Here is a 25387-nt window from a genome sequence, read left to right as displayed (position 1 = left end):
AAGAGCGAAACTCCATCTCAAAAAAAAAAATAGACCCACTCACTGAGCCACTGAGGACTCGGCAGCCTCCCGTTGAGCACCCTCACTTCCTGATGCTCCATCCCTCCCACTCGCCTTCTCCCGCCACCACTGCTTTCCGCAGGCCGTTCCCACCAAGGCAAAGGAATCGTGACTGGCTGCGGTGGCTCATGCCTGTAATCCCTGCACTTTGGGATACCGAAGCGAGTGGATCACTTGAGGTCAGGAGTTCGAGACCAGCCTGACCAACATGGTGAAACCACATCTCTAATAAACATGCAAAAATACAAAAATCCGCTGAGCTTGGTGGCGTGCCCTTGTAGTCCCAGCTACTCTGGAGGCTGACACAGAAGAATTGCGTGAACCCGGGAACGGGAGGTTGCAGTGAGCCAAGATCACAGCACTGCACTCCAGCCTGGACAACAGAGCGAGACTCCATCTCAAAAACAGAATTGTATCTTTTGTCCACTATCCAGAACCTCCACTCTTTCAACCCCTCTGCTGATGCAAGTAACAGTGATGACCTGCTTCCTGCTGGCACTGAGGACTGTATCCATATAAGAATTCAACAGAGGCCGGGCACGGTGGCTCACGCCTGTAATCCCAGCACTTTGGGAGGCTGAGGCAGGTGGATCACGAGGTCAGGAGTTCAAGACCAGCCTGGCCAAAATGGTGAAACCCCGTCTCCACTAAAAATAAAAAAATTAGCCAGGCCTTGTGGCGGGCGCCTATAATTCCAGCTACTTGGAGGCTGAGGTAGGAGAATGGCTTGAACCCGGGAGGCAGAGGTTGCAGTGAGCCAAGACTGCACCACTGCATTCCAGCCTGGGCGACACAGTGAGACTCCATCTCAAAAAAAAAAAAAAAAAAAAAAAAGAATTCAACAGAAAAATGGCAGGAAAACGCTTACTGCTGTCCTGCAAGAGATCAGTGATGATTACAATAAAAAGAAACTAGTGAAGGTGTTTAAGAAGAAATTTAGGCCGGGCGCGATGGCTCGCGCCTATAATCTCAGCACTTTGGGAGGCCGAGGAGGGTGGATCACGAGGTCAGGAGTCTGAGGACAGCCGGACCAACATGGTGAAACCCCATTTCTACTAAAAATACAAAAATTAGCCGGGTGTGGTGGTGCGTGCCTGTAATCCCAGCTACTCAAGAGGCTCAGGCAGGAGAATCACTTGAACCTGGGGGGCAGAGGTTGCAGTGAGCCTAGATTGCGCCACTGCACTCCAGCCTGGGTGACACAGCGAGACTCCGTCTCAAAAAAAAAAAAAAAAAAAAAAAAAAAAAAAAGAAATTTGCAATTTGCCTGCCTGCAATGATACTGTAATTGAGCATCCAGAACATGGATAAGTCAGCGGGGCTTGGTGGCTCACGCCTGTAATCCCAGCATTTTGGGAGGCGGAGGCGGGCGGATCACCTGATGTCAGGAGTTCGAGACCAGCCTGGCCAACGTGGTGAAACCCCGTCTTTACTAAAAATATAAAAATTAGCCGGGTGTGGTGGTGGGCGCCTGTAATCCCAGCTACTCGGGAGACTGAAGCGGGAGAATCATTTGAACCTGGGAGGCGGAGGTTGCAATGAGCAGAGATCGTGGCATTGCATTCCAGCCTGGGAGACACAGCGAGAGTCCGTCTCAAAAAAAAAAAAAAAAAAAAAAACCACAATATGGAGAAGTAATTCAGCTACAGAGTGACCAGTGCAAGAACATTTGCCAGTTCCTTGCAGACACTGGACTGACTAAGGAGGATCATGTGAAGGGTCAAGGGTTTTTTTGCCACTGCGCCGGGCAGGTTCATGGGTATTTTTTTTGCCACTGCGCCGGGCAAGTTCATGGGTTTTAAGTGCTTGTGGCTCACTGAAGCTTAAGTGAGGATTTCCTTGCAATGAGTAGAATTTCCTTTCTGTCCTTTGTCACAAGTTTAAAAACCTCACAGCTTGTATAGCGTAACCATTTGTGGTCTGCTTTTAACATGGACTAGGGTTAACTCCTTCATGCAATAAACTTCATACATAAAAAAAAGTTTATAGGCCGGGTGCGGTGGCTCAAGCCTGTAATCCCAGCACTTTGGGAGGCCAAGGAGGGCGGATCACGAGGTCAGGAGATCAAGACCATCCTGGCTAACACGGTGAAACCCCGTCTCTACTAAAAATACAAAAATTAGCCAGGCGTGGTGGCGGGCACCTGTAGTCCCAGCTACTCGGGAGGCTGAGGCAGGAGAATGGCGTGAACCCGGGAGGCGGAGCTTGCAGTGAGCTGAGATCGCGCCACTGCACTCCAGCCTGGGCGACAGAGCGAGACTCCGTCTCGAAAAAAAAAAAACATATCTACAAAAAGAAGAAAGGACATTACTCTTGATAGTACGGGTGGGCCTCATCCAATCAGCTGAAGTCCATAACAGCAAAAACAGAAAAAAAAAAAAAGATTCTGCCACAAGACTACAGCATCTGCTCCCGCCTCAGTTTCCTGCCTGCCCTACAGATTCCACACATGGGCACTGGTACCATCTCCATTTTGGGGTTTTGTTGTTGTTGTTGTTGTTTTGAAATGGAGTCTCACTCTGTCGCCAGGCTGGAATGCAGTGGTGTGATCTCAGCTCACTGCAACCTCCGCCTTGCAGGTTCAAGTGATTCTCCTGCCTCAGCCTCCCGAGTAGCTGGGACTACAGGCGTGCACCACCACGCCTGGCTAATTTTTGTCTTTTTAGTAGAGACGGGGTTTCACCATGTTGGCCAGGATGGTCTCGATCTCTTGACCTCGTGACCTGCCTGCCTCGGCCTCCCAAAGTGCTGGGATTACAGACATGAGCCACTGTGCCTGGCCTACCATCTCCATTTCACATAAGAAAAAAAAACTGGCCAGTGCAGTAGCTCACGCCCGCAATCCCAACACTTTGGGAAGTCCAGGTGGGAGGACTGCTGGAGGCCAGGAGTTTGAGACCAGCCTAGGCAACATGGTGAAACCTCATCTCTACTAAAAATCCAAAAATTAGCCGGGTGTGGTGGCATGCGTCTGTAGTCCAGCTACTAGGGAGGCTGAGGTGGGAGGATCGCTTGAACCCAGGAGGTGAAGGCTGCAGTGAGCCAAGATGGGGGCACTGCACTCCAGCCTGGGCCACAGAGTGAGACCCTGTCTCAAAAAAAAAGAAAAAAACTAAGGCACACAAAGGGTCCTTGGTCAAGTTCACCCGGCTGGTGAACACTCAGGGAACATCTATTATTATAGCATTTGAAGTTCCCCCAGTGCCCCTCTGGTCCCTGCCATCATTTCCAGCCCCCTCAGCCACCCATGACACCAGCAGGTCTTTCTTCTTGTCTACATGACTTTGCATATGCCATTCCATCCTTCTAGAAAGCTCTTCCCTTCAACTTGCTCTGACAAACTCCTGCTCATCCCTCAAAGCCCAAGCTCCCATGTCCCCTCTCTCCGCCCCAGCCCTGGAGGGATGGAGGAGGCATGTCACGTGGTAAGGGCTCCATCCGTGTTTGTATATATTACTATAATACCTCCTCCGGAGAGAGCTGTGCCAGGCTGGGCACCCCTCATTCCACAGTGACCTGGGCGGCTTCCTGGAGGAGGCTACAGCACGTACCTCATCAGCAGCCGTGGCAGGCGTGTGCAGCTGGTGCAGCCGGAGCCAGGTGGCCTTGTACTTGTCCAGTTTCTGGCCTTTGTACTTGACAGAGGCCCAGCCACAGCCCGACTTCTTGGCAGGGTTCACCAGCTTCTTGCAGTGGGTGGCCCAGGCGCTGGGTGAGTTGAAGGTCTGCCCAGTCTCCTGCCACATGATCCTTCCGTCTGGCTGCAGGTCGCCCAGGAACTTCTTCCCCTGCAGTGACAGTCAGCTGGCTGGGCCCAGGACCGACACCCACCATGCCCTCTCTCCCGGGGGGGCCTCCCCCGCCCCACGCTCCCTGAGGCATGTCTTTACAGGGCTTCCAGGAACGCCTCTCAGGCCGGCCACAGGGCCTCCTCAGTGCCTGGGAGTCCACTCCCACACACGGGATCAGCCTGCACCAAGCTGCCTGGCAGGTATCTGCACCCCGCCCACCATGACCAAGAAACCCCTAAGATCGGGGATAGGGTCTGTCTGTCTTGATCACTGCTGCATCTCCAGGATGCAACACTCAGCAGTTGCTCCATTCAGAAACTCCCATTCAGAAGGTGAATAACGTGCTACCATTCACAAATCAAACAATAATGACAACAGTAATAGTAATAATACAGGGCTGGGTGCAGTGGTTCACGCCTGTAATCCCAGCACTTTGGGAGGCTGAGGCGGGCGGATCACCTGAAGTCAGGAGTTTGAGACCAGCCTGGCCAATATGGTGAAACCCCATCTCTACTAAAAATATAAAAATTAGCCAGGCGTGGTGGCGGGTGCCTGTAATCCCAGCTACTCAAGAGGCTAAGGCAGGAGAATTGCTTGAACCGGGAGGCAGAGGTTGCAGTGAGCCGAGATCATGCTACTGCACTCCAGCCTGGGCAACAGCGCGAGACTCTGTCTCAAAAAAAAAAAAAAAAAAAAAGGCCGGGCATGGTGGCTCATGCCTATAATCCCAGCACTTTGGGAGCTGAGGCGGGCGGACCACGAGGTCAGGAGTTCAAGACCAGCCTGGCCAATATAGTGAAACCCCGTCTCTACTAAAACTGCAAAAAAAAAAAATTAGCCAGGCGTGGTGGCGCATACCTGTAGTCCCAGCTACTCGGGAGGCTGAGGCAGAAAATCGCTTGAACCGGGAGGCAGAGGTTGCAGTGAGCCGAGATCGCGCAACCGCATTCCAGCCTGGGCAACAAAGCGAGACTCTGTCTCAAAAAAAAAAAAAAAAAAAAAAAGTAATAATACCTACCACAGATAAAGTGCTTACCATGTGGCAGGCGCCTGCTGAGGGCTTTATTCATTTAACCATCCCCTAATTTTCCCATGGTGGGGAAATATTCCGTTTCACGGCTGGGAAACCACAGGAAGGCCGGGGTGTTGCCCATCTGACCCTGCGCGGGTGGTGGCTCCTCTCTGAGCCTCAGCTTCTCCTTTGTGGGATGGGGTGTTTGGTAATCTACGTGCTCCCCACCAGAAGGACCCATCTGTGCCTCAGATTCCTCTCTCCACATGGGGCTTGTCCCGTAACAAGAGCTCCGGGCCTCAGTGTCCACTCCACGGGAGCTCCTCCTGCAAGAAAGGAGCTCCGGGCCTCAGTTTCCCCTCCCCACACTGAAGCTTGTCCTGCAGCAAGGGAACTCCAGGCCTCAGTTTCCCCTTCCTGCCCGAGCCGCGATGGGACGAGGGAGGCGGGGTGCTCACCAGGTAGTAGATGGACAGCACCCCGGCGCCAGGCTCCAGCAGCGCGTCTTTGAGGAGCACCCGCAGCGTGACCGCGCGCCTGGTGAGCGCGCCCCCGGGCCCGCCGCAGGCCCCCGCCCCGGCCCCGCCGCCGCCGCCTCCTCCGCTGACGCTACTGCCGCCGCCGCCACTGCGTCCACCGCCCGCTCCCGCATTCGGCCGCTCAGGGTCCTCGGCCTCCGCTTCGTCCTCGTCCTCCTCCGGCGCCTCCTCGCCCGCACCGCCCGCCGGGGACAGCGGCTCCGGAGCTGCGGACAGCGAGAGGCTGCAGGGAGGCCGCTCGCCCCCCGGCTCTGCAGCCCCGCGCCCCGCGCCTCCGCCCCGCCGGGCCCGCCGTACCTGCCATGGCCGCGCCTCCCCGCGCCCGGAGCCCTAGACTCCGGCTTCCCGGCACGTGACGCGGCCCCGCCCCGGGGAGGGGAGGGGCGCCCCAACCATTGGCCGTCGCCGGGGTCGGGGGAAGGGCTCGGCGCGCTGGGGTGGGCGGAGAAACTGAGGCCTCGGGGATGCCCACGCGGGAGAGAGATCGGGAACTCAGCCTTCTGGGAACATTCGGGAAACTGAGGCGTGACGGGGTGGTGACAGGGAGCTCATTGGTGCGAATGGGGAAACTGAGGCCTCGCTGTCCAGGGATAGAGGTTGCAAGGTGGAAGCCTGGGGCGGGTGCGCGAGTGGCTCAGCCTGCTGCAAGGAGAGGAGAAGCTGAGACCTGCGGTCATCGCACTTGAGGAACTCAGAGGCCTCGGCCTTTGGGACCAGGGGAGAAACTCAGGTCCAGGGGAACAATGCGGACTCCAATAGGGAACAGCCTCGCGCAGACACAGGTGGAGCCAAAGAGCCCAAGCAGGCCTCAGTCGCTAAAGAATTAACTCCCACCCTCCCGGGCGGCCCTCGACTGATTCCATGATTGGACCGTTGCGGAGCCCGCCAGCCAATGATAAGAGCCCCATTTATTTCACCCTCAACCAATCGATAGCAAGCTACTGGATTCCCGCACCAACCAATCCGTGTCAACTATCTGATTACACCAACTCGGATTTGACCAATGGGCAGACGTCCATGTAAACCAATCAGTAGAAACCCTTAGTTCTGAGCGCAAACCATCAGAGGCAGGGACTGGACTCACCAGCCAATCAGCTCCGGGTATAAGGCCAGCCGAGTCCGGCCCTCCATACCCTTGGGCGGAGCAGGAGGCAGGGCCGGGCTCGTTGCGCGCCTGATCAGTGCAGCCCCGGCCTTTGTCCCCTACCCTGTTTCTGCAACTACATCCCCGACCCTGTCCTGGGACCTTCGTCCCGGAGCCCAGGCTCTGGGATTTCCCTCAGTCCCTGGCAGGGTTGAAAGTCCGGGATGGGGACTTCCTAAAGCTCCGGGACGCCGTGGGATGGGCTCAAGTGCGGGTGGCTTTGCCCAGACCGCAGTCGGGAAGTGGGAACTGGACAGTAGGGGTGCGGGGGAGGCTCTCCAGGGTGCTCGGGAATGTTCTCAGGAAGAAGACTTGACATAGAGCAAGAGCTGGGTACATGTGAACTATTGTTGTCCAGCCCAGGCACCCTTTAGGGGCCCCACCCTGACTGTCCAGCCAGCAACGGGCATCCCCAAGGCCTCCAGACTCAGCATAGCCCAAACCGGCCTCAGTTTATTTCCCCAAGTCCTTACGCACTTTCTCTTTGGCTTTTTTTCCGTCCCCTGCCTTCCAAAACCCTGAGCCACACCTCCAGCCTCTTGCACCCAAATCCTGGCCATCGCAGTGAGTCTCAGGCCTCCAAACTCATGCCCCACCCTGTCAGTCTTCCACCATTGCCCCAGAGGGCTCTTTCTAAAATGCACCTATTACCACCTCCCTCCCATATTATTATTTTCTTTTCTTTTCTTTTTTTTTTTTTTTTGAGACGGAGTCTCGCTCTGTCACCCAGGCTGGAGTGTAGTGGCAAGATCTTGGCTCACTACAACCTCCGCCTACCGGGTTCAAGCGATTCTCCTGCCTCAGCCTCCCGATTAGCTGGGACTACAGATGCACATCACCACACCCAGCTAATTTTTGTATTTTTAGTAGAGAAGGGGTTTCACCATGTTTGCCAGGCTGGTCTCGAACTCCCAACCTCAGGTGATCCACCTGCCTCAGCCTCCCAAAGTGCTGGGATTACAGGTGTGAGCCACTGCGCCCAGCCTATTTTCTTTTCTTTTCGAGACAGGGCCTTGCTCTATCTCCCAGGCTGGAGTGCATTGGTGTAATCATGGCTCACTGCAGCCTTGGCCTCCTGGACTCAAATGATCCTCTTGCCTCAGCCTCCAGAGTAGCTGAGACAACAGGCGTGACCACCATGCCTGGCTAATTTTTAATTTTTTTGTAAAAGAAGGGGATCTCACTATGTTGCCCATGCTGGTCTCCAAGTCCTGGCCTTAAGCAATCTTCCCACTTGGGCTCCCAAAGTGTTTGGATTACAGGCGTCAGCCACCGCACCCTGCCCTCCTCTCATGCTGTAAATCCTTCTGTCGCTCCACATTGCCTTAGACAAATACAATAAAAACTAACCACCCTGGCTGGGCACGGTGGCTCACGCCTGTAATCCCAGCACTTTGGGATCACTTGAGGTCAGGAGCTGGAGACCAGCCTGACCAACATGGTGAAACCCCATCTCTACTAAAAACAAAAAAATTAGCCGGGGGTGGTGGTGGGCACCTGTAATCCCAGCTACTCCAGAGGCTGAGGCAGGAAAATCACTTGAACCCGGGAGGCGGAGGTTGCAGTGAGCCGAAATCATGCCACTGCACTTCAGCCTGGGCAAAAGGAGCGAAACCCTGTCTGAAAAAACAAACAAACAAAAAAATGAAACAAAAATCAACTCTCTGACCTTACTTAGTATAGCTGATACTATCAACTTTATCAGACAGTTCAGTGGATGAACACATTGCCACAGTCCCACGGCCTTTCTGTGGTTTCTAGAACACCTGTTCTGCTATGTATACAAAGTCTAGCCCTGGTAACTATTAAGGAAATTGAATTTGTAATTTAAAAACTCCCAAAAAAGCAATCTCCAGACCCAGATGGTTTCACTAAGGAATTCTGCCAAAGGTTCAAAGAAGAATTAACACCAATTTCACATCATCTCTTCCAGAAAATTGAAGGGGACACTTCCCTGTTCATTTTATGGAACTATGACCCTGATACCAAAACCAGATAAAGACGGTACAAAGAAAGCAAGCTACACCCCATATCCCTCATGAAGACGTGCAAAAATCCTTAACAAAATATTACAAAGTAGAATTTAACAATATATAAAGTGAATTATACACCATGACAAGTGGGGTTTACTCCAGGGACCCAAGACTGGTTCAGTATTCAAAATTAATCAATTGTCCACCATATTAAACAGGCTGTGGTAGGCAGAATAATGGTCTCTTAAAGATATCCACGCCCTAATTCCCAGAATCTGTGAATACGTTAGGATACGTGGCAAAGGGATTTGAAGATTAAAGATAGACGCCAGGCACAGTGGCACACACCTGTAACCCCTGCACTTTGGGAGGCCTAGACTGGAGGATCACTTGCGCCCAGGAGTTCAAGACTAGCCTGAGGGCCGGGCACGGTGGCTTATGCCTGTAATCCCAGCACTTTGGGAGGTCGAGGCAGGTGGATCACAAGGTCAGGAGATTAAGACCATCCTGGCTAACACAGTGAAACTCCATCTCTACTAAAATAAAAATACAAACAAATTAGCTGGGCATGGTGGCACGCGCCTATAATCCCAGCTACTCGGGAGGCTGAGGCAGGAGAATTGCTTGAACCTGGGAGGCAGAGGTTGCAGTAAGCCGAGATCGCTCCACTGCACTCCAGCCTGGGTGACAGAGCAAGACTCTGTCTCAAAAAAAAAAAAAAAAAAAAAAAAAAAAAAAAAAAAAAGACCAGCCTGGGCAACATAGCAAGAACCTGTCTCTACTAAGTGAAAAAATTAGCTGGGCGTGGTGGCAGGCGCCTGTAATCCCAGCTACTTGGGAGGCTGAGGCAGGAGAATGGCATGAACCTGGGAGGCGGAGCTTGCAGTGAGCCGAGATCACGCCACTGCACTCCAGCCTGGGCTACAGAGCGAGAGTCTGTCTCAAAAAAAAGAAAAAAAAAAATTAGCCAGGTGTGGTGGCGTGCAACTGTAGTACCACCTACTCTGGAGGCTGAGGCTGGAGGATCACTTGAGCCTGTAAGGTCGAGGCTACAGTGAGTCATGATCGCCCCACTGTACTCCAGCCTAGGCAACATAGTGAGAACTCATCCTTAAAAAAGGAAAATAAATTAGCTGGGTGTGGTGGTGCCCACCTATAGTCACAGCTCTTCGGGTGGCTGAGGCAGGAGGACCACTTGAGATTGGGAGGTCAGGGCTGCAGTGAACTATGATCGTGCCACTGCACTCCAGCATTGACAACAGAATGAGACACCGTCTAAAAAAGAAAAATTGCAGATGAAATTAAAGTTGCTAGTCAGCTGACTTTAAAATAGGGAGAGTAGTGTGGATTATCCAGGTGGGCCCAATGTAATCATTAGGGTCCATCAAAGTAAGAGAAAGGGCCAGGTGTGGTGGCTCATGCCTGTAATCTCAGCACTTTGGGAGGCTGAGGCGGGCAGAAAACTTGGGGTCAGGAGTTTGAGACCAGCCTGGGCCAACATGGGGAAACCTCGTCTCTACTACAAATACAAAAATTAGCCAGGTGTGGTGGCGGTCACCTGCAATCCACGCTAGTCAGGAGACTGAGCTTGGACTCAGTCTCTGAACCCGGGAGGCAGCTCAGTCTCTTGAACCCGGGAGGCAGAGGTCGCAGTGAGCCAAGATCATACCACTGCACTCTAGCCTGGGCAACAGAGTGAAACTCTGTCTCAAAATAGGAAAAATAAATAAATAAATAAAGAGACAGACCATGTCTCTGTCTTTGCAGATATAGCGAAGATTATTCTCCCATTCAAGTAGACTTATACATTCTCTCTGTTCTCAGTTCCACACCGGAGAGGCGGGGATTTCCCTAGGATCACTGGACCTGCTGGGATCAGCCTCTGCCCAGCCCTGGCAGGGGAGGGAGTTGACGGGCTGACAGAGGAAACTCCCCTGAAACCTGTTTCTCAGCTTCCCGGCCCAGCTGGGGCACCCACTGGAAGGAGAGGCCAGGCGGAAGACCCTGGCTCCGTCATGGCCTCTGCCCTGAGGCCACCCCGTGTCCCCAAGCCTAAGGGTGTCCTGCCTTCACACTACTATGAGAGCTTTCTAGAGAAGAAGGGGCCCTGTGACCGGGTAAGGTGGGGAGGCGGGGGCTGGCCCTGCTGGGCCACCGTGGGGAGCTGCGGCACCTCTCTGAGTCCCAGTCTCCCCACTCGCCAAGGGGGGGCGGGGTGGGTGCTGGATTGGGCAGGACACGTGCTGGGGGACTGGGGTGGGTTCTGGCCATCTGCCTCTCTGTGCGTCTATCTCTGTCTCCATGTGTCTTTGAATTTGGTTTCTTTTTCTCTTTCTCTCTCCCTGGCCCCGTCTGTCTCTCCCGATGTCTCTCTCAGTCTCCCTCTCTCTTTGTCTCAATCTTTGCTTTTGTCTCTCGTTCACTCTCTCGAATACAAACAAGATCAGGGACTTCCTGCAGGAAACAGGGAGTCCTCTGACTCCCGAGCTTCCTCCCACTCCCAGCCCAGGAAAAACTCCGTGAAGCTCAGCTGCCGGGGTGAAGGCCAGGACAGGTGACATGTGAGGACAGTAAGAGCTAGCGGGGGCCACATTCCACAGGACAGATAGTTTCCATGGACAGTGCGTGCCTGTGTGTGTGTGTGTGTGTGCTTATGTCTTCCTCAGAATAAAGTCCCAGCCCCTCCGTTCCCCGTGAGGCCCTATCTCTCCTTCCCCATGCCGCATATTCATTTTCTTTCTTTCTTTTTGTTAGAGACAGAGTTGCTCTGTCACCCAGGCTGGAGTGCAGGGGCACGATCGTGGCTCACTGTAGCCTCAAACTCCTGGGCTCAAGTGAACCTCCCGCCCCAGCCTCCTGAGTAGCTGGGACCACAGGCATGCACTGCCTCTTCTGGCTTTTATTTTATTTATTTACTTTTGAGACTGAGTCTCACTCTGTCGCCCAGGCTGCAGTGCAGTGGCACCATCTCGGCTCACTGCAACCTCCACCTCCCAGGTTCAAACGATTAAGCGATTCTCGTGCCTCAGCCTCCCGGGTAGCTGGGATTACAGGTACGCACCACCACATCTAATTTTTGTATTTTTAGTAAAGACAGGGTTTCATTATGTTGGCCCGGCTGGTCTCGAACTCTTGACCTCAGGTGATCCACCTGTCTCGGCCTCCGTAAGTGCTGGGATTACAGGCATGAGCCACCGTACCCAGCCTTTTTTTTTTTTTAAAGATGGGGTCTTGCTGGCCAGGCACGGTGGGTCACACCTGTAATCCCAGCACTTAGGGAGGCTGAGGCAGGTGGATCACCTGAAGTCAGGAGTTCGAGACCAGTCTGGCCAATATGGTGAAACCCCATTTCTACTAAAAATACAAAGATTAGCCGGGCGTGGTGGTGCGTGCCTGTGATCCCAGCTACTCTGGAGACTGAGGCAGGAGAATCATTTGAACCTGGGAGGCAGAGGTTGCAGTGAGCCAAGATCGTGCCACTGCACTCCAGCCTGGGCAACAGAGCAAGACTCCATCTCAAAAAAAAAAAAAAAAAAAGATGGGGTCTTGCTATGTTGCCCAGGCTGGTCTCAAACTCCTGGCCTTAAGTGATCCTCCTGCCTCAGCCTCCCAAAGTGCTGGGATTAGAGGTGTGAGCCACCATGACTGCCTCATTTTCTAATACAGATCAAAACAAACACCCCCAGCTCCTCCCTGCCCATGTCCCCGCCTCTGCCCCTGAGGTTCCCTTACCTGTAGTGGAGTGGACTTTCCTTCTACCTCCATACATCCAAATCCTCCCCAACCAACAAACCCTTTAGAGGCAGTAGACCACTGCAGTTAAGAAAGATAATGGGGGAGGCCGGGCTTGTGGCTCACGCCTGTAATCCCAGCACTTTGGGAGGCCGAGGCAGGCGGATCACCTGAGGTCAGGAGTTCAAGACCAACCTGGCCAATATGGTGAAACCTCATCTCTACTAAAAAATACAAAAATTAGCTGGGTATGGTTCCAGGCGCCTTAATCCCAGCTACTTGGGAGGCAGAGGGAGGAGAATTATTTGAATCTGAGAGGCGAAGTTTGCAGTGAGTCAAGATCAAGCCATTGCACTCAAACCTGGGGGACAAGAGCGAGACTGCTCTCAAAAAAAAAAAAAAAGAAAAAGAAAAGAAAAGAAAGATAATGGGGGCCGGGCGTGGTGGCTCACGCCTGTAACCCAACACTTTGGGAGGCCGAGGTGGGAGGATCACTTGAGGTCAGGAGTTCAAGACCAGCCTGGCCACATGATGAAACCCCATCTCTACTAAAAATAAAAATAGCTGGGCGTGGTGGTGTGCACCTGTAATCCCAGCTACTCGGGAGGCTGAGGCAGGAGAATTGCTTGAACCGGGGCGGGGGGGTGTTGCAGTGAGCTGAGATGGTGCCACTGCACTTCAGCCTAGGTGACAGAGTGAGACTCTGTCTCAAAAAAAAAAAAAAAAGGCTGTGTGCAGTGGCTCACGCCTGTAATCCCAACACTTTGGGAGGGCGAGGCCGGCGGATCACTTGAGGTCAGGAGTTCGAGAACAGCCTGGCCAACATATAGTGAAACCCCATCTCTACTAAAAATACAAAAATTAGCTGGATGTGGTGGTGCGCACTTGTAATCCCAGCTACTTGAGAAGCTGAGGCAGGAGAATGGCTTGAACCGGGAGGTGGAGGTTGCAGTGAGCCGAGATCGCACCACTGCACTCCAGCCTGGGCGACAGAGCAAGACTCTGTCTCTTAAAAACAAAACAAAAAAGATCATGGGCCCGAATTAAGAAGACCCAGGTTCTAATCCCGGCTCCACACTTTCCTTACTCCCAGGCCTTATGCAAGTGACTTAATCTTTGAGCCTTAGTTTTCTGTCTTCTGAAATAGGGAGTTAGGGCTGTAGTCACAGTTCACATGTTGAGGACTTGACTCAACGCAGGCCCTGGTGCTTCCCATGTGGAAAGTCACCTAATTCTCATGAGATCCTCCAGAGTTGGCACCATTATTATCACCATTTTACAGCTGGGGAAACAGACAAAGACAGCTCAAATAACTTGCCCAACAGCACATCGTGGATACATAATGAAGCAATACAGTGTTTAATCCTGTATTGCTCTAGTCCCAGTGCCTGGAGCAGGGCTGGCACATAAAAAGCCTTCAGTAAATGTTAGGTAAATGCATGTGTGTATCTGTGCGTGTGTCTATGGATGGACAGGTGGATGGGTAGATGGGGGGATGAGTGGAGGCTTGGTGAATACATGCGGGCTTGATGGTGGCTGAGAGGATGTGTGGGTGGATGGATGGATGGATGAGTGCATATACAAGTGGGTGGATGGATGGATGGGGGAGTGGATGGATGGATGAGTGGGCAGACGGGTGGGTGGGTGGATGATGGACGGATGAACAAGTGCATGGATGAATGATAGATGGATGAATAGGTGGATGCATGATGGAGGGATGTATGGATGGATGAACGGGAAGATGCATGGGTGGGTGGATGGTGAATGGATGAATGCATGGATGGATGATGGAGGGATGAGTGGATGGATGGATGATGGATGGATGAGGGATGGATGGATAGGTGGATGGATGGGTGGATGGATTGATGAGTGGGTGGATGGATGAGTGGGTGGATGGATGAGTGGGTGGATGGATGATGGATGGTGGGTGGATGATGGAGGGATGGATGGATAGGTGGATGGATGGGTGGATGGATTGATGAGTGGGTGGATGGATGAGTGGGTGGATGGATGATGGACGGTGAGTGGATGGATGGATGGATTATGGAGGGATGGATGGATGGGTGGATGGATGGATGTGTAGGTGGATGGATGGAGGGATGCATTGATAGATGAGTGGATGGATGGATGAGTGGGTGGATGGATGAGTGGATGGATGGATGAGTGGGTGGATGGATGAGTGGGTGGATGGATGAGTGGGTGGATGGATGGACGGATGGATGGATGGGTGGATGGATGGATGAGTGGGTGGATGGATGATGGACAGTGAGTGGATGGATAGATGAATGGATGGATGATGGAGGGATGGATGGATGGGTGGACAGATGGATGTGTGGGTGGATGGATGACTGGATGGATGGTGGGTGATGTAGGTATTGATGAATGACTGGATGGATGGATGATGAATGGCTCCATGATGGATAGATGGATGGATGGGGGTGATGGACGGATGGATGAGGGGGTGGATGGTGGGTGGATGGATAGATGAATGGATGAATGGATGGGTAAATGGTAGGTGGATGGATGAATGGGTGGGTGGGCGGATGGACAGACGGATGATAGATAGATGGCTAGTGGGTAGGTGGATGATGAAAGATGAATGGGATACCATTAAACCAGTTAGTTAACTTACCCCTAGAGCCCCCATCTCTATAGATTGGCGGGGGTTGCTCTGAATCCCTCATCACATCGAGGTTCCATCTGGTCCTTTCTCAGATGAAAACAGACACCCAGAAGCTGGGCCATGGGTGGGGAGGATCTCCCTGAGAAGGTACATTTGATCAGAAACTCAAGGCAGGAGGTGATAAAGATCTGGGGGCAGCGTGGGGCAGAGAGCACAACCAGTGCAAAGGCCCCGAGACAGGATTGAGTACATGAAAGGCACTCAGCTTGGCCAGCTCACCTCTTCTTTCTGCACTTCTGGTCCCTAGGATTACAAGAAGTTCTGGGCAGGCCTCCAGGGTCTCACCATTTATTTCTACAATAGCAATCGGGACTTCCAGGTAAGGATGGGAATGGAGGCTCCAGAGCAGGCCTTCCCTTGAGCCCAGAGACCAAGCAGACAATGTAGATGGTGTGGTCAAGGTGGCTGCTACATCATCCAGGGGGCCTGGAGGCCAAGGAACTGGTGCCCAGACCCCCTGCTTCTATACCCCCAGCACGTGGAGAAGCTCAACTTGGGAGCATTTGAGAAACTCACAGATGAGATTCCCTGGGGAAGCTCACGTGACCCTGGCACCCACTTCAGCCTGATTCTCCGGAATCAGGAGATCAAGTTCAAGGTAGGTCCCTTGCTGGAGGGGTGCGGAGGGGCGGTGCTGGCAGAAGATGCTCAAATGCTCCTACCCTCCATTGTGCCAACCACGAAGGGGCAGGTAGTACAGGGCCCTGTGGGCCCTGGGTAAGACTTGGGTCTTGACCCCAAAGGAGCTGGGTGCTATGGGAGGGTTTATTTTATTTTATTTTATTACTTTTTTTTTGAGACCAAGTCTCGCCCTGTCACCCAGGCTGGAGTACAATGGCACGATCTTGGCTCACTGCAACCTCCACCTCCCAGGTTCAAGTGATTCTCCTGCCTCAGCCTCCCAAGTAGCTGGGATTACAGGCGCACGCAACCACTCCTGGCTAATTTTTTGAATCTTTAGTAGAGATGGGGTTTCACCATGTTGGCCATGCTGGCCTGGAACTCCTCACCTCAGGTGATCCACCCACCTCGGCTTCCCAAACTGCTGGAATTATAGGCGTGAGCCACCGCGTCCAGCCGAGGGTTTATTTTTTATTTTTATTTTTTGAGTTTTGCTCTTATCACCCAGGCTGGAGTGCAGTAGCGCAATCTTGGCTCACTACAACCTCTGCCTCCCAGGTTTAAGTGATTCTCCTGCCTCAGCCTCCCGAATAGCTGGGATTACAGGCGTGTGCCACCACACGCAGCTAATTTTTGTATTTTTGGTAGAGACAGGGTTTCACCATGTTGGCCTGGCTGGTCTTGAACTCCTGACCTCAAGTGATCCACCCACCTCGGCCTCCCAAAATGCTGGGATTACAGGCATGAGTCACGGTGGCTGGCCTATGGGAGGGTTTAGAGCATGAGAGGTCTGGGAACTGATCTATGTTTTTCTATTATTTTATTTTATTTATTATTTTATTTTGAGACAGGGTCTTGCTCGTCGCCCAGGCTGGAGTGCAGTAGTGAGATCATAGCTCACTGCAGCCTCGACCTCCCGGGCTCAAGCGATCCTCCTACCTCAGCCAAGCACATGCCACTATGCCTGGCTAATATTTTATTTTTTTGTAGAGACAGGGGGCTCGCTATGTTACCCAGTCTGGTCTTGAACCCCTAGGCTCAAGTGATCCTCCCGCCTCGACCTCCCAAAGTGCTGCGATTACAGGCTTGAGTGAGCCACTGCATCCAGCCTGATCTATGTTTTTCAAATGTTGATATAATAACATCAAAAATCATAATATCAGCCAGGCATGGTGGCTCATGCCTGTAATCTGAGCACTTTGGGACACCAAGGCAGAAGGATAGCTTGGGCCCAGGAGTTCAAGACCAGCCTGGCAACAAAGTGAGACCCTCATGTCTAAGAGAAAAAAAAAAAAGCTGGGCGAGGTGGTGCATGCCTGTAGTCCCAGCTACTCAGGAGGCTGAGGCAGGAGAATCGCTTGAACCTGGGAGGTGGAGGTTGCAGTGAGCTGAGATCGCGCCACTGTACTCTAGCCTGGGCGACAGAAGAATGAGACTCCATCTCAAAAAAAAAAAAAAAAAAAGAAGAAAAAGGAAAAAGAAAACAGCCCTTTGAAGCAGGGACTCTTCCCTAGTCCAATTTCATTGATGAGTAGACTGAGGCTCACTGACATGGATTCTTTCCTTTCTTTTGTTCCCCAGGTAGAGACCTTGGAGTGTCGGGAAATGTGGAAAGGCTTCATCTTAACGGTGGTGGAGGTAAGAGTAGTGGCTCTCTGCACCCTCTCTCCCATTCTCCAGATCTCCTCAAAAAGCTTCCTTTTTCTTTCTTTCTTTTTTCCTTTTTTTGAGACGGAGTCTCGCTCTGTCACCCAGGCTGGAGTGCAGTGGTGCGATCTCGGCTCACTGCAAGCTCCGCCTCCTGGGTTCACGCCATTCTCGTGCCTCAGCCTCCGGAGTAGCTGGGACTACAGGCGCCCGCCACCACGCCCGGCTAATTTTTTTGGATTTTCAGTAGAGACGGGGTTTCACCGTGTTAGCCAGGATGGTCTCTGTCTCCTGACCTCGTGATCCGCCCGCCTCAGCCTCCCAAAGTGCTGGGATGACAGGCGTGAGCCACCGCGCCTGGCCAAAATTTTGTTTTATTTTTTTGAGACTAAGTCTCACTCTGTTGCCCAGGTTGGAGTGCAATGGCACGTTCTCAGCTCACTGCAACCTCTGCCTCCCCGGTTCAAGCAATTCTTGTGACTCAGCCTCCCGAGTAGCTGGGATTACAGGCATCCGCCACCACGCCTGGCTAATTTTTGTATTTTTAGTATACGTGGGGTTTCACCCTGTTGGCCAGGCTGGTCTCGAACTGACCTTGAGTCATCTGCCCGCCTTGGCCACTCAAAGTGCTGGGATTACAGGCGTGAGCCACAGCGACCAGCTGTATTTCTTATTTTATTTTTTTGAGACAAGGTCTCTCTCTGTTGCCCAGGCTGGAGTGCAGTGGTGTGATCATAGCTCACTGCAGCCTCCAACTCCCAGGCTCAAGCAGTCCTCCTGCCTCAGCCTCCCAAGTAGCTGGGATACAGACACACACTACCACATCTGACTAATTTAAAAATTTTTTTGTAGAGCAGGGTCTCACTATGTTGCCCGGGCTGGTCTCCAACTTCTATGCTCAAGCGATCCACCCTCCTTGGCCTCCCAAAGTGATAGGATTATAGATGTGAGCCACCATGCCTGGCCACAGAGTGCTAAATTTTTAAAAATTAGCTGACATTGGCCAGGCGCGGTGGCTCACGCCTGTAATCCCAGCACTTTGGGAGGCCGAGGCTGGCAGATCATGAGGTCAGAAGATCAAGACCATCCTGGCCAACACGGTGAAACCCTGTCTCTACTAAAAACACAAAAATTAGCTGGGCGTGGTGGCGGGAGCCTGTAACTCCAGCTACTCGGGAGGCTGAGGCAGGAGAATGGCTTGAACCCGGGAGTTGGAGGTTGCAGTGAGCCAAGATCACGCCACTGCACTCCAGCTTGGTGACAGAACTAAACTCCATCTCAAAAAAAAAAAAAAAAAAAAAAAATTAGCTGACATCATTTATCAACTGCGAATTTTAGTCTACCTTCCTGATTTCCCTCTGATTTCCCTGTTTCCTGCCTCACCCTGGCAGGCCATTGAGTTTGAGACCTGCCTGGCCCCTGCAGACTTTAGTTTGAGACCCTAGATTCCAGCATCTACTTTTTTTTTTTTTTTTGGTGGGGTGGGGGAGCAGGGAACGGAGTCTCACTCTGTCACCCAGGCTGGAGTGCAATGGCGTGATCTTGGCTCACTGCAGCCTCCGCCTTCCCAGGTTCAAGTGATTCTCCTGCGCCAGCCTCCCGAGCAGCTGGGATTACAGGTGTCTGCCACCACGCCCGGCTAATTTTTTGTATTTTTAGTACAAACGGGGTTTCGCCATGTTGCCCAGGTTGGTCTCGAACTCCTGACCTTAGGTGATCTGCCCGCCTCGGCCTCCCAAAGTGCTGGAATTACAGGCGTGAGCCACCAAGCCTGGCCCCAGCATCTACTCTCATGCAACACTCCTCTGCAACCCTCTCGAAGCCCTCTTTGCCCCCTAAGGTGTCAGAGTTCATTGCTCTGAGCTCTGGCCTCAATTTGCCACTCTGTGACTTGGGCACAGCCGTCCATTCCCGGCTGGCCAGGTGCAGTCACTGTCCCTCGATCGCCCCTCAGCTCCGTGTCCCGACCGACTTGACCCTGCTTCCTGGGCACCTATACATGATGTCTGAAGTCTTGGCCAAAGAGGAGGCGCGCCGTGCACTGGAGACACCCTCGTGAGTGTCCCGCCTGTCCCGAGGGGCTGCAGGATGGGGATGGGAGGTGGTTGTGTGGCTGAGGGTGGGCAGTGAGTTGGGTCCCCTGGAGTTGGGTCTTGGATTTTGCATGAGGACTGCATTGGGGCTGGGGGTGGGGGAGGGGGAGGGGGAGTTATGGCCCATGCTGGGAGGCAGGGCAGGATCTCCAGGAGCGGGTCTAGGGGCCTAGAGGACTGGTAAGGTCTTCAGTGGCGGGGCCTAGGCCTGAGGAGTAGGGACAGGGTCTGGGGGTGGTCAGTCTAGGTGTCTAGAAGGTGATGCTTCGTCTCCAGGGAGGAGTTATTTGTCGGAGAGGGTAGCCGGGACCCTAGAGGCGGGGCCTGGATGGGGGGCGGAGCATCGTCTTTGTGGGCGGTTCTTGGTGATTAGGGAGGCGGGCAGGGCCTCCAGGGTAAGGTCTAGGTGTTTGGAGGGCGGGACAGGATCTCCAGGGGAGGCTCTAGGTGCCTACGAGGCAGGGCTGGGTCTCCCTAGGGGTTGGAGCTGCATCTCCGGGGCCAGAATTAAGAGCCTGGCTGGCCGCGGTGGCTCGCGCCTGTCATCTCAGCGTTTTGGGAGGTCGAGGCGGGAGGATTGCTTTTACCCAGTTCGAGACCCAGCCTGGGCAACATAGCGAGACCCCATCTCTAAAGAAAAAAAAAACAAAAAACCCGGCCAGATGCAGTGGCTCACGCCTGTAATCCCAGCACCTTGGGAAGCCGAGGCGGGCGGATCACCTGAGGTAGGGAGTTTGAGACCAGCCTGACCAACATGGAGAAATCCCGTCTCTACTAAAAATACAAAAATTAGCCGGGCCTGGTGGCGCATGCCTGTAATCCCAGCTACTCAGGAGGCTGAGGAAGGGGAATCGCTTGAACCCGGGAGGCGGAAGTTGCGGTGCGCCGAGATAGCGCCATTGTACTCCAGCCTGGGCAACAAGAGCGAAACCCTGTCTCAAAAAAAAACCAAAAAACCCCACAAAAACTAGGAGCCTGGAAGGCCGGACTGGGTCTCCGTGGGAGGGGCCTGGGTCTGGAGAGCAGGGCAAGGTCTCCTGGGCCTAGGGGACGGGGATGGGGCTGGGTCTCAGAGGAGGCAGGGTTTACGTGCGGAAGAGCGGACTTGGTCTCCGGGGTCCCGAGTGGGTGACGCGGCCCGCCACAGGTGCTTCCTGAAGGTGAGCCGGCTGGAGGCACAACTGCTCCTGGAGCGCTACCCCGAGTGCGGGAACCTGCTGCTGCGGCCCAGCGGGGACGGCGCTGACGGCGTGTCGGTCACCACGCGGCAGATGCACAACGGGTGCGCATGCGCATCTGGAGAGCCCTGGGTGGGAGGAGGGTGGGAAGAGGGTGGGCGCGGGGGCGTGGTCAGAAGCAGGGGCGGAGTCCGACCCGCTAGTGGGTAGGCCCAGGGACGGAGCCAGAGCCGAGAGGGGCGTCTGGGGACGGAGTCAGAGCTGAGCTGGGCGGATTGGGGGAGGAGTCAGAGCTGAGGTGGGCGGATTGGGGGAGGAGTCAGAGCTGGGCTGGGCGAGCTGGGGCGGGTGGAGTCAGAGCTGAGCAGAGTACACTGGTGGCGGAGTCAGAGCTACGCTGGGCGTGTTGGGGCGGAGTCAGAGCTGGGGCGGGCGGGCTGGGGGAGCTCCGGTGGAGTCAATGCTAGGCAGGGGAGCATGGGGGCGGAGTCAGAGCTACGCTGGGCGTGTTGGGGCGGAGTCAGAGCTGGGGTGGGCGGGCTGGGGGAGGGGTGGAGTCAATGCTAGGCAGGGGAGCATGGAGGCGGAGTCAGAGCTGGGCAGGGAGGGCTGGGGGCGGGATCAGAGCTCCGGGGTCGTGGGATCCTGAGGCTGGCCTTGCCCCAGGTATGGGGTTAATGCCTAGGGAAGAAGGTAGAGCCCAGGCCGACTCCTTTGCAGGAAGAGCCAGGTCTTGGGTTAGGAGCTGGGACTCCCTGTAGGTGGAGTCAGACTCCTAGGTTAGGATCGGCCCCTCCGGAACGTCAGGTACGCAGGGGCCAGGTCTGGGCCACTGGAGGGGATGAAGTCAAATCCAGGGATGGGAATGGGCTCTTTGGGCTGAGTCAGGATCTACGGGGGGAGTCATGGCCGTGATCCTTTTTGGAAGTTGAGTAGGGCTATGGAGGCGGAGCCACCCTGGGGGCGAAGTCAGAGCCTTATGCCAAATTCTCAAGCCCAGTCCAGGGTTGGGCAAGGCGATGTAGAAGGTAGAGTCGGTGCCTGGGGGTGGAGCCATTACAGGGGGCGGGGCCTACCTGGGGCAGGGTCTTTAGGGCCTGGTTCTCCCTAGGCGCGGTGCCAGAATTAGGGGCGGACCTTTCCTAGCGTGTTGTCAGTCTGGCCTGGTCCCTCGCTGGAGGTGGTGCCAAGACTAGAGGTGGGGTCTTCTGTGGGAGTGGGTCGGTCGGGCCTGGTCCCCGCTGGGAGCAGTGCTGGGATCGGGCAGTCAGTGCTCCGGGAGGTCAACGGGGCTTAGGTCCTTTATGGGGTGGAACCAGTCAGTGGCGGGGCCTTCTGTGGGGGCGGAGCCAGTATGGACCTGTTTCTGTTGGAGGCGGAGCCTGGAGTTGGGGCGGGGCCTTCCCTGAGGGGCGGTGTGGGAGCCTGGGCTGAGCCACTCACTCGCTTTCTCCTGGTGCAGGACGCACGTGGTCCGGCATTACAAGGTGAAGCGGGAGGGCCCCAAGTACGTGATCGATGTGGAACAGCCGGTGAGCGTTGGGCCAGAGTCCCTAGAAGTGCCTTTGTGGGGTCCGCGTCCCTTCTCCAGCAGCCTGACCGCTCCCCCATCTGCCCCCAGTTCTCTTGCACCTCCCTGGACGCCGTGGTCAACTATTTCGTGTCGCATACCAAAAAGGCGCTGGTGCCATTCCTGTTAGACGAGGACTACGAGAAGGTGCTAGGTGGGTGCGCCTTCGGGGAGTTCGGGGGCCCAGTGCTCACCTCTCCCGCCCCCGCTCGGACGGACCGGGCCGCCCCTGGCCGCCGCGCTTCCTCCAGGCCGCCCTCTCTGTTCCAGGCTACGTGGAAGCCGATAAGGAGAATGGCGAGAATGTGTGGGTGGCGCCCTCCGCTCCGGGCCCAGGTGACGCCCCCTTCCCGCGGGCGGAGGTGGGAGGAATCGAGGACCCCGCATTCAGCCACGCCCCCTCAGTCAGTTTGGTGGCTGCACCTCCTGCATCTGATGTTCCCAAAGTTGCAGGGACAGAAATGACTCAGACCCTGCCGTCAGGGTGTGTGTGGGGGGGGAGGGGGCGGGGGTCCCAGCTTGGGACAGAGCTAAACACAGACACTCTCATCCTGTAGGGTTGAATTTGGGGTGGAGGAAAAACCTGGGCTCGGGGGAGGCGCCTAGAGTTCGGGAGAAGATGGGGGCAGAGCAGGGAAAGCTTCCCAGAAGAGTGGGTCTTTGCAGATGGTCCCAAAGGATCTCCTTAGGTAGAAATGTGCATTGAGGGGTCAGAGGGTACACCCGGACAAGCAGTAGCCCCACAGGGACCGAGAATCCGGGTGGGTGTTGGGAAAGAGGTGGAAATCGGTCCTGTTTATGGAGTGGGAAGAGGAGGCAGAGAACACACTAGAAAGGAATGTAGCGTGGGTTGTCTGGTCTTCCCTGGTCTGGGCGTATGCAAGGACCCCCAAGTGCCACATCCACACACACATTACACATGCATGATCCATGCAACTGTGGCCACCTGCCTAGCCAGAAGGTGACACACACTTGTGCGGGCACAACAGATCACACATGCATAAGTACACGTGTGCCCCAATTCCAGTCACATACACATGCTATGTAGCACAGATACACCTGTGTCATGCCACAATCACATGTGTACACATAAATGCAGATACGTCCGTGCACCGGCACAAACTCGGATACGTGTAGATACACGGGCAAAACGCACTCATGTAGACAAGGACTAATGCAGCCACCTCAGCAGGCGTGCAGTCACACACGTATACACACAACAGGTGTGTACAAACCTTGCACTTTAACTTATCCAGATTCAATTAGTGTACACTTGTATGCCACACAAAGACTTTTTTTTTTTGAGACGGAGTCTTGCTCTGTCACCCGGGCTGGAGTGCAGTGGCGCAATCTCGGCTCACTGCAACCTCTCCCTCCCAGGTTCAAGCGATTCTCCTGCCTCAGCCCCGAGTAGCTGCGATTACAGGAGCCTACCACCACGCCAAGCTAATTTTTGTATTTTTAGTAGAGACGGGGTTTCACCATATTGGCCAGGCTGGTCTTGAACCCCTGACCTCAGGTGATCCGCCCACCCTGGCCTCCCAAAGTGCTGGGATTACAGGCGTGAGCCACCACGCCCGGCCCAGACACAGACTTATACATGGGCACACACACAGACACACAGAGACACATGCCTGTCTCCAGGCATGCACACAGACCCCCCCCCCCCAACCTGCAAGGTGTCCCTGTATGACATGGGTCTTGACAGTGACCACGTTTCCCCATCAGGTCCTGCACCCTGCACAGGTGGCCCCAAGCCGCTGTCACCTGCGTCTGTGCCTGTGTCTAGCCAGGACAAGCTGCCCCCACTGCCCCCACTACCGAACCAGGAAGAGAACTACGTGACCCCCATTGGAGATGGCCCAGCTGTTGACTATGAGAACCAAGATGGTGGGTGGGGAACAGAGCTGCTGAGAGCTGGGGGTTGGGGAAGCAGGTTAACAGCTGATGTGACACGTTACACTTTTGTCCACGCAGTGGCTTCCTCTAGTTGGCCAGTCATCCTGAAGCCAAAGAAGTTGCCAAAGCCTCCTGCCAAGCTTCCAAAGCCACCCGTTGGACCCAAGCCAGGTTGGGGTCCCCCCCATATCCCACCCTCACCTGATGGCAGGCCAGCCTCAGCCCTCATCTGACTTTTTTTTTTTTTTTTTTTTTGAGACAGTCTCACTCTGTCACCCAGGCTGGAGTGCAGTGGCGCAATCTTGGCTCACTGCAAGCTCCGCCTCCTGGGTTCACGCCATTCTCCTGCCTCAGCCTCTCCAGTAGCTGGGACTACAGGTGCCCGCCACCATGCCCAGCTAATTTTTTTTTTGTATTTTTAGTAGAGACAGGGTTTCACCATGTTAGCCAGGATGGTCTTGATCTCCTGACCTTGTGATCCGCCCACCTCGGCCTCCCAAAGTGCTGGGATTACAGGCGTGAGCCACCGCACCCAGCTCATCTGTCTTTATTGTTGTTGTTTTTTGTTTTGAGATGGAGTCTCACTCTGTTGCCTGGGCAGTGGCGCGATCTCAGCTCACTGCAACCTCTGTCTGCCGGGTTCAAGTGATTCTCCTGCCTCAGCCTCCCAAGTAGCTGGGATTACAGGCACCTGCCACCACGTCCATCTAATTTTTGTATTTTTAGTAGAGAAGGGGTTTCACCATGTTGCCCAGGCTGGTCTCGAACTCCTGACCTCAAGTGATCCACCCACCTCAGCCTCCCAAAGTGCTGGGATTACCGGCGTAAGCCACCACACCTGGCCTCATCTGTCTTCTCTTCCAGAGCCCAAAGTCTTTAATGGTGGCTTGGCCAGGAAGCTGCCAGTCAGTTCAGCCCAGCCTCTCTTCCCCACAGCCGGTAAGGGGTCTGCGGGGTCAGTGCGGGGCGGGCTTCCCAGGTGTGTGACCGTACAGTCACACAAGTCCCCACACTCTGAAGCGCCCTGTCTTTTAAGGTTCTGCTGTCTCTGTGTTGAAATTCTTAATGCCTTCGAGCACACTGTCCTGTTGCACGGGGCCCTGCAAATCTGTAGCTGGTCCTGGGTGGCTGTCAGGGCGGTGGGCATGGACTGGGGATCCCTGAGCCAGCTGCAGCTCCTGGTCCTGAACCCCCAGGGCTGGCAGACATGACGGCAGAGCTACAGAAGAAGCTGGAGAAGAGGCGGGCACTGGAGCACTGATTCGGACACACCAGGGACCAGCGGGCCAGTCCCGGGGCATGGCCCAGCGGCCAGATTCTTTTTCCCAGGATTAAAACTCTGACCCCAGGACCCATGTGTCCGGCTTGGCTTGGGGGATTAGGGGACGAGGGGTCCGTCAGATGTCTGCCTACGGATGGCCCCATTTACTCCCAGTGACCCTCAG

At 54.5% G+C, this 25387-nt stretch overlaps 2 protein-coding genes across 8 annotated transcripts in view; one reads left to right on the top strand and one right to left on the bottom strand.

Moving 5' to 3' along the window:
- The window catches only part of MPND (MPN domain containing), a 30859-nt gene extending 10342 nt beyond the window's left edge, over positions 1 to 20517 (bottom strand). The window contains exons 1-4 of one of the 3 annotated variants that reach the window (XM_034945477.3): positions 20385 to 20517; positions 9673 to 9794; positions 5322 to 5608; positions 3612 to 3848 (exon numbers count right to left, since the gene is read on the bottom strand). In XM_034945477.3, the coding sequence (XP_034801368.3) occupies positions 3612 to 3848; positions 5322 to 5608; positions 9673 to 9772 (624 nt within the window). In that variant the 5' untranslated portion in view covers positions 9773 to 9794; positions 20385 to 20517. Of the gene's footprint in view, positions 1 to 3611; positions 3849 to 5321; positions 5609 to 5699; positions 6251 to 9672; positions 9893 to 20384 lie in introns of those variants that run through there. The other 2 variants (XM_034945478.3, XM_034945479.3) reach the window with 2 other exon arrangements.
- STAP2 (signal transducing adaptor family member 2) lies at positions 10379 to 25293 on the top strand. 5 transcript variants are annotated; one of them, XM_003819277.7, is made up of 13 exons: positions 10379 to 10636; positions 15182 to 15253; positions 15410 to 15532; positions 17137 to 17193; positions 19157 to 19257; positions 20443 to 20577; positions 21936 to 22005; positions 22095 to 22197; positions 22314 to 22379; positions 23772 to 23933; positions 24021 to 24113; positions 24807 to 24881; positions 25139 to 25293. In XM_003819277.7, the coding sequence occupies exons 1-13, from the start codon at positions 10535 to 10537 to the stop codon at positions 25201 to 25203; spliced, it is 1224 nt and encodes a 407-aa protein (XP_003819325.1). In that variant the 5' UTR covers positions 10379 to 10534; the 3' UTR covers positions 25204 to 25293. The 5 variants fall into 5 exon arrangements, with proteins under 5 accessions (XP_003819325.1, XP_063455856.1, XP_054960039.1 ...); XM_055104064.2 differs by having other exon boundaries at positions 10451 to 10636; positions 15410 to 15536; positions 17141 to 17193; XM_063599786.1 differs by lacking the exon at positions 20443 to 20577 and having other exon boundaries at positions 10410 to 10636.
- Positions 25294 to 25387: the final 94 nt, after the last annotated feature.

The sequence above is a fragment of the Pan paniscus genome, chromosome 20 (assembly GCF_029289425.2).
Source record: "Pan paniscus chromosome 20, NHGRI_mPanPan1-v2.0_pri, whole genome shotgun sequence".
Classification (NCBI taxonomy): domain Eukaryota; kingdom Metazoa; phylum Chordata; class Mammalia; order Primates; family Hominidae; genus Pan; species Pan paniscus.
This window is presented reverse-complemented; position numbering and strand designations above follow the sequence as displayed.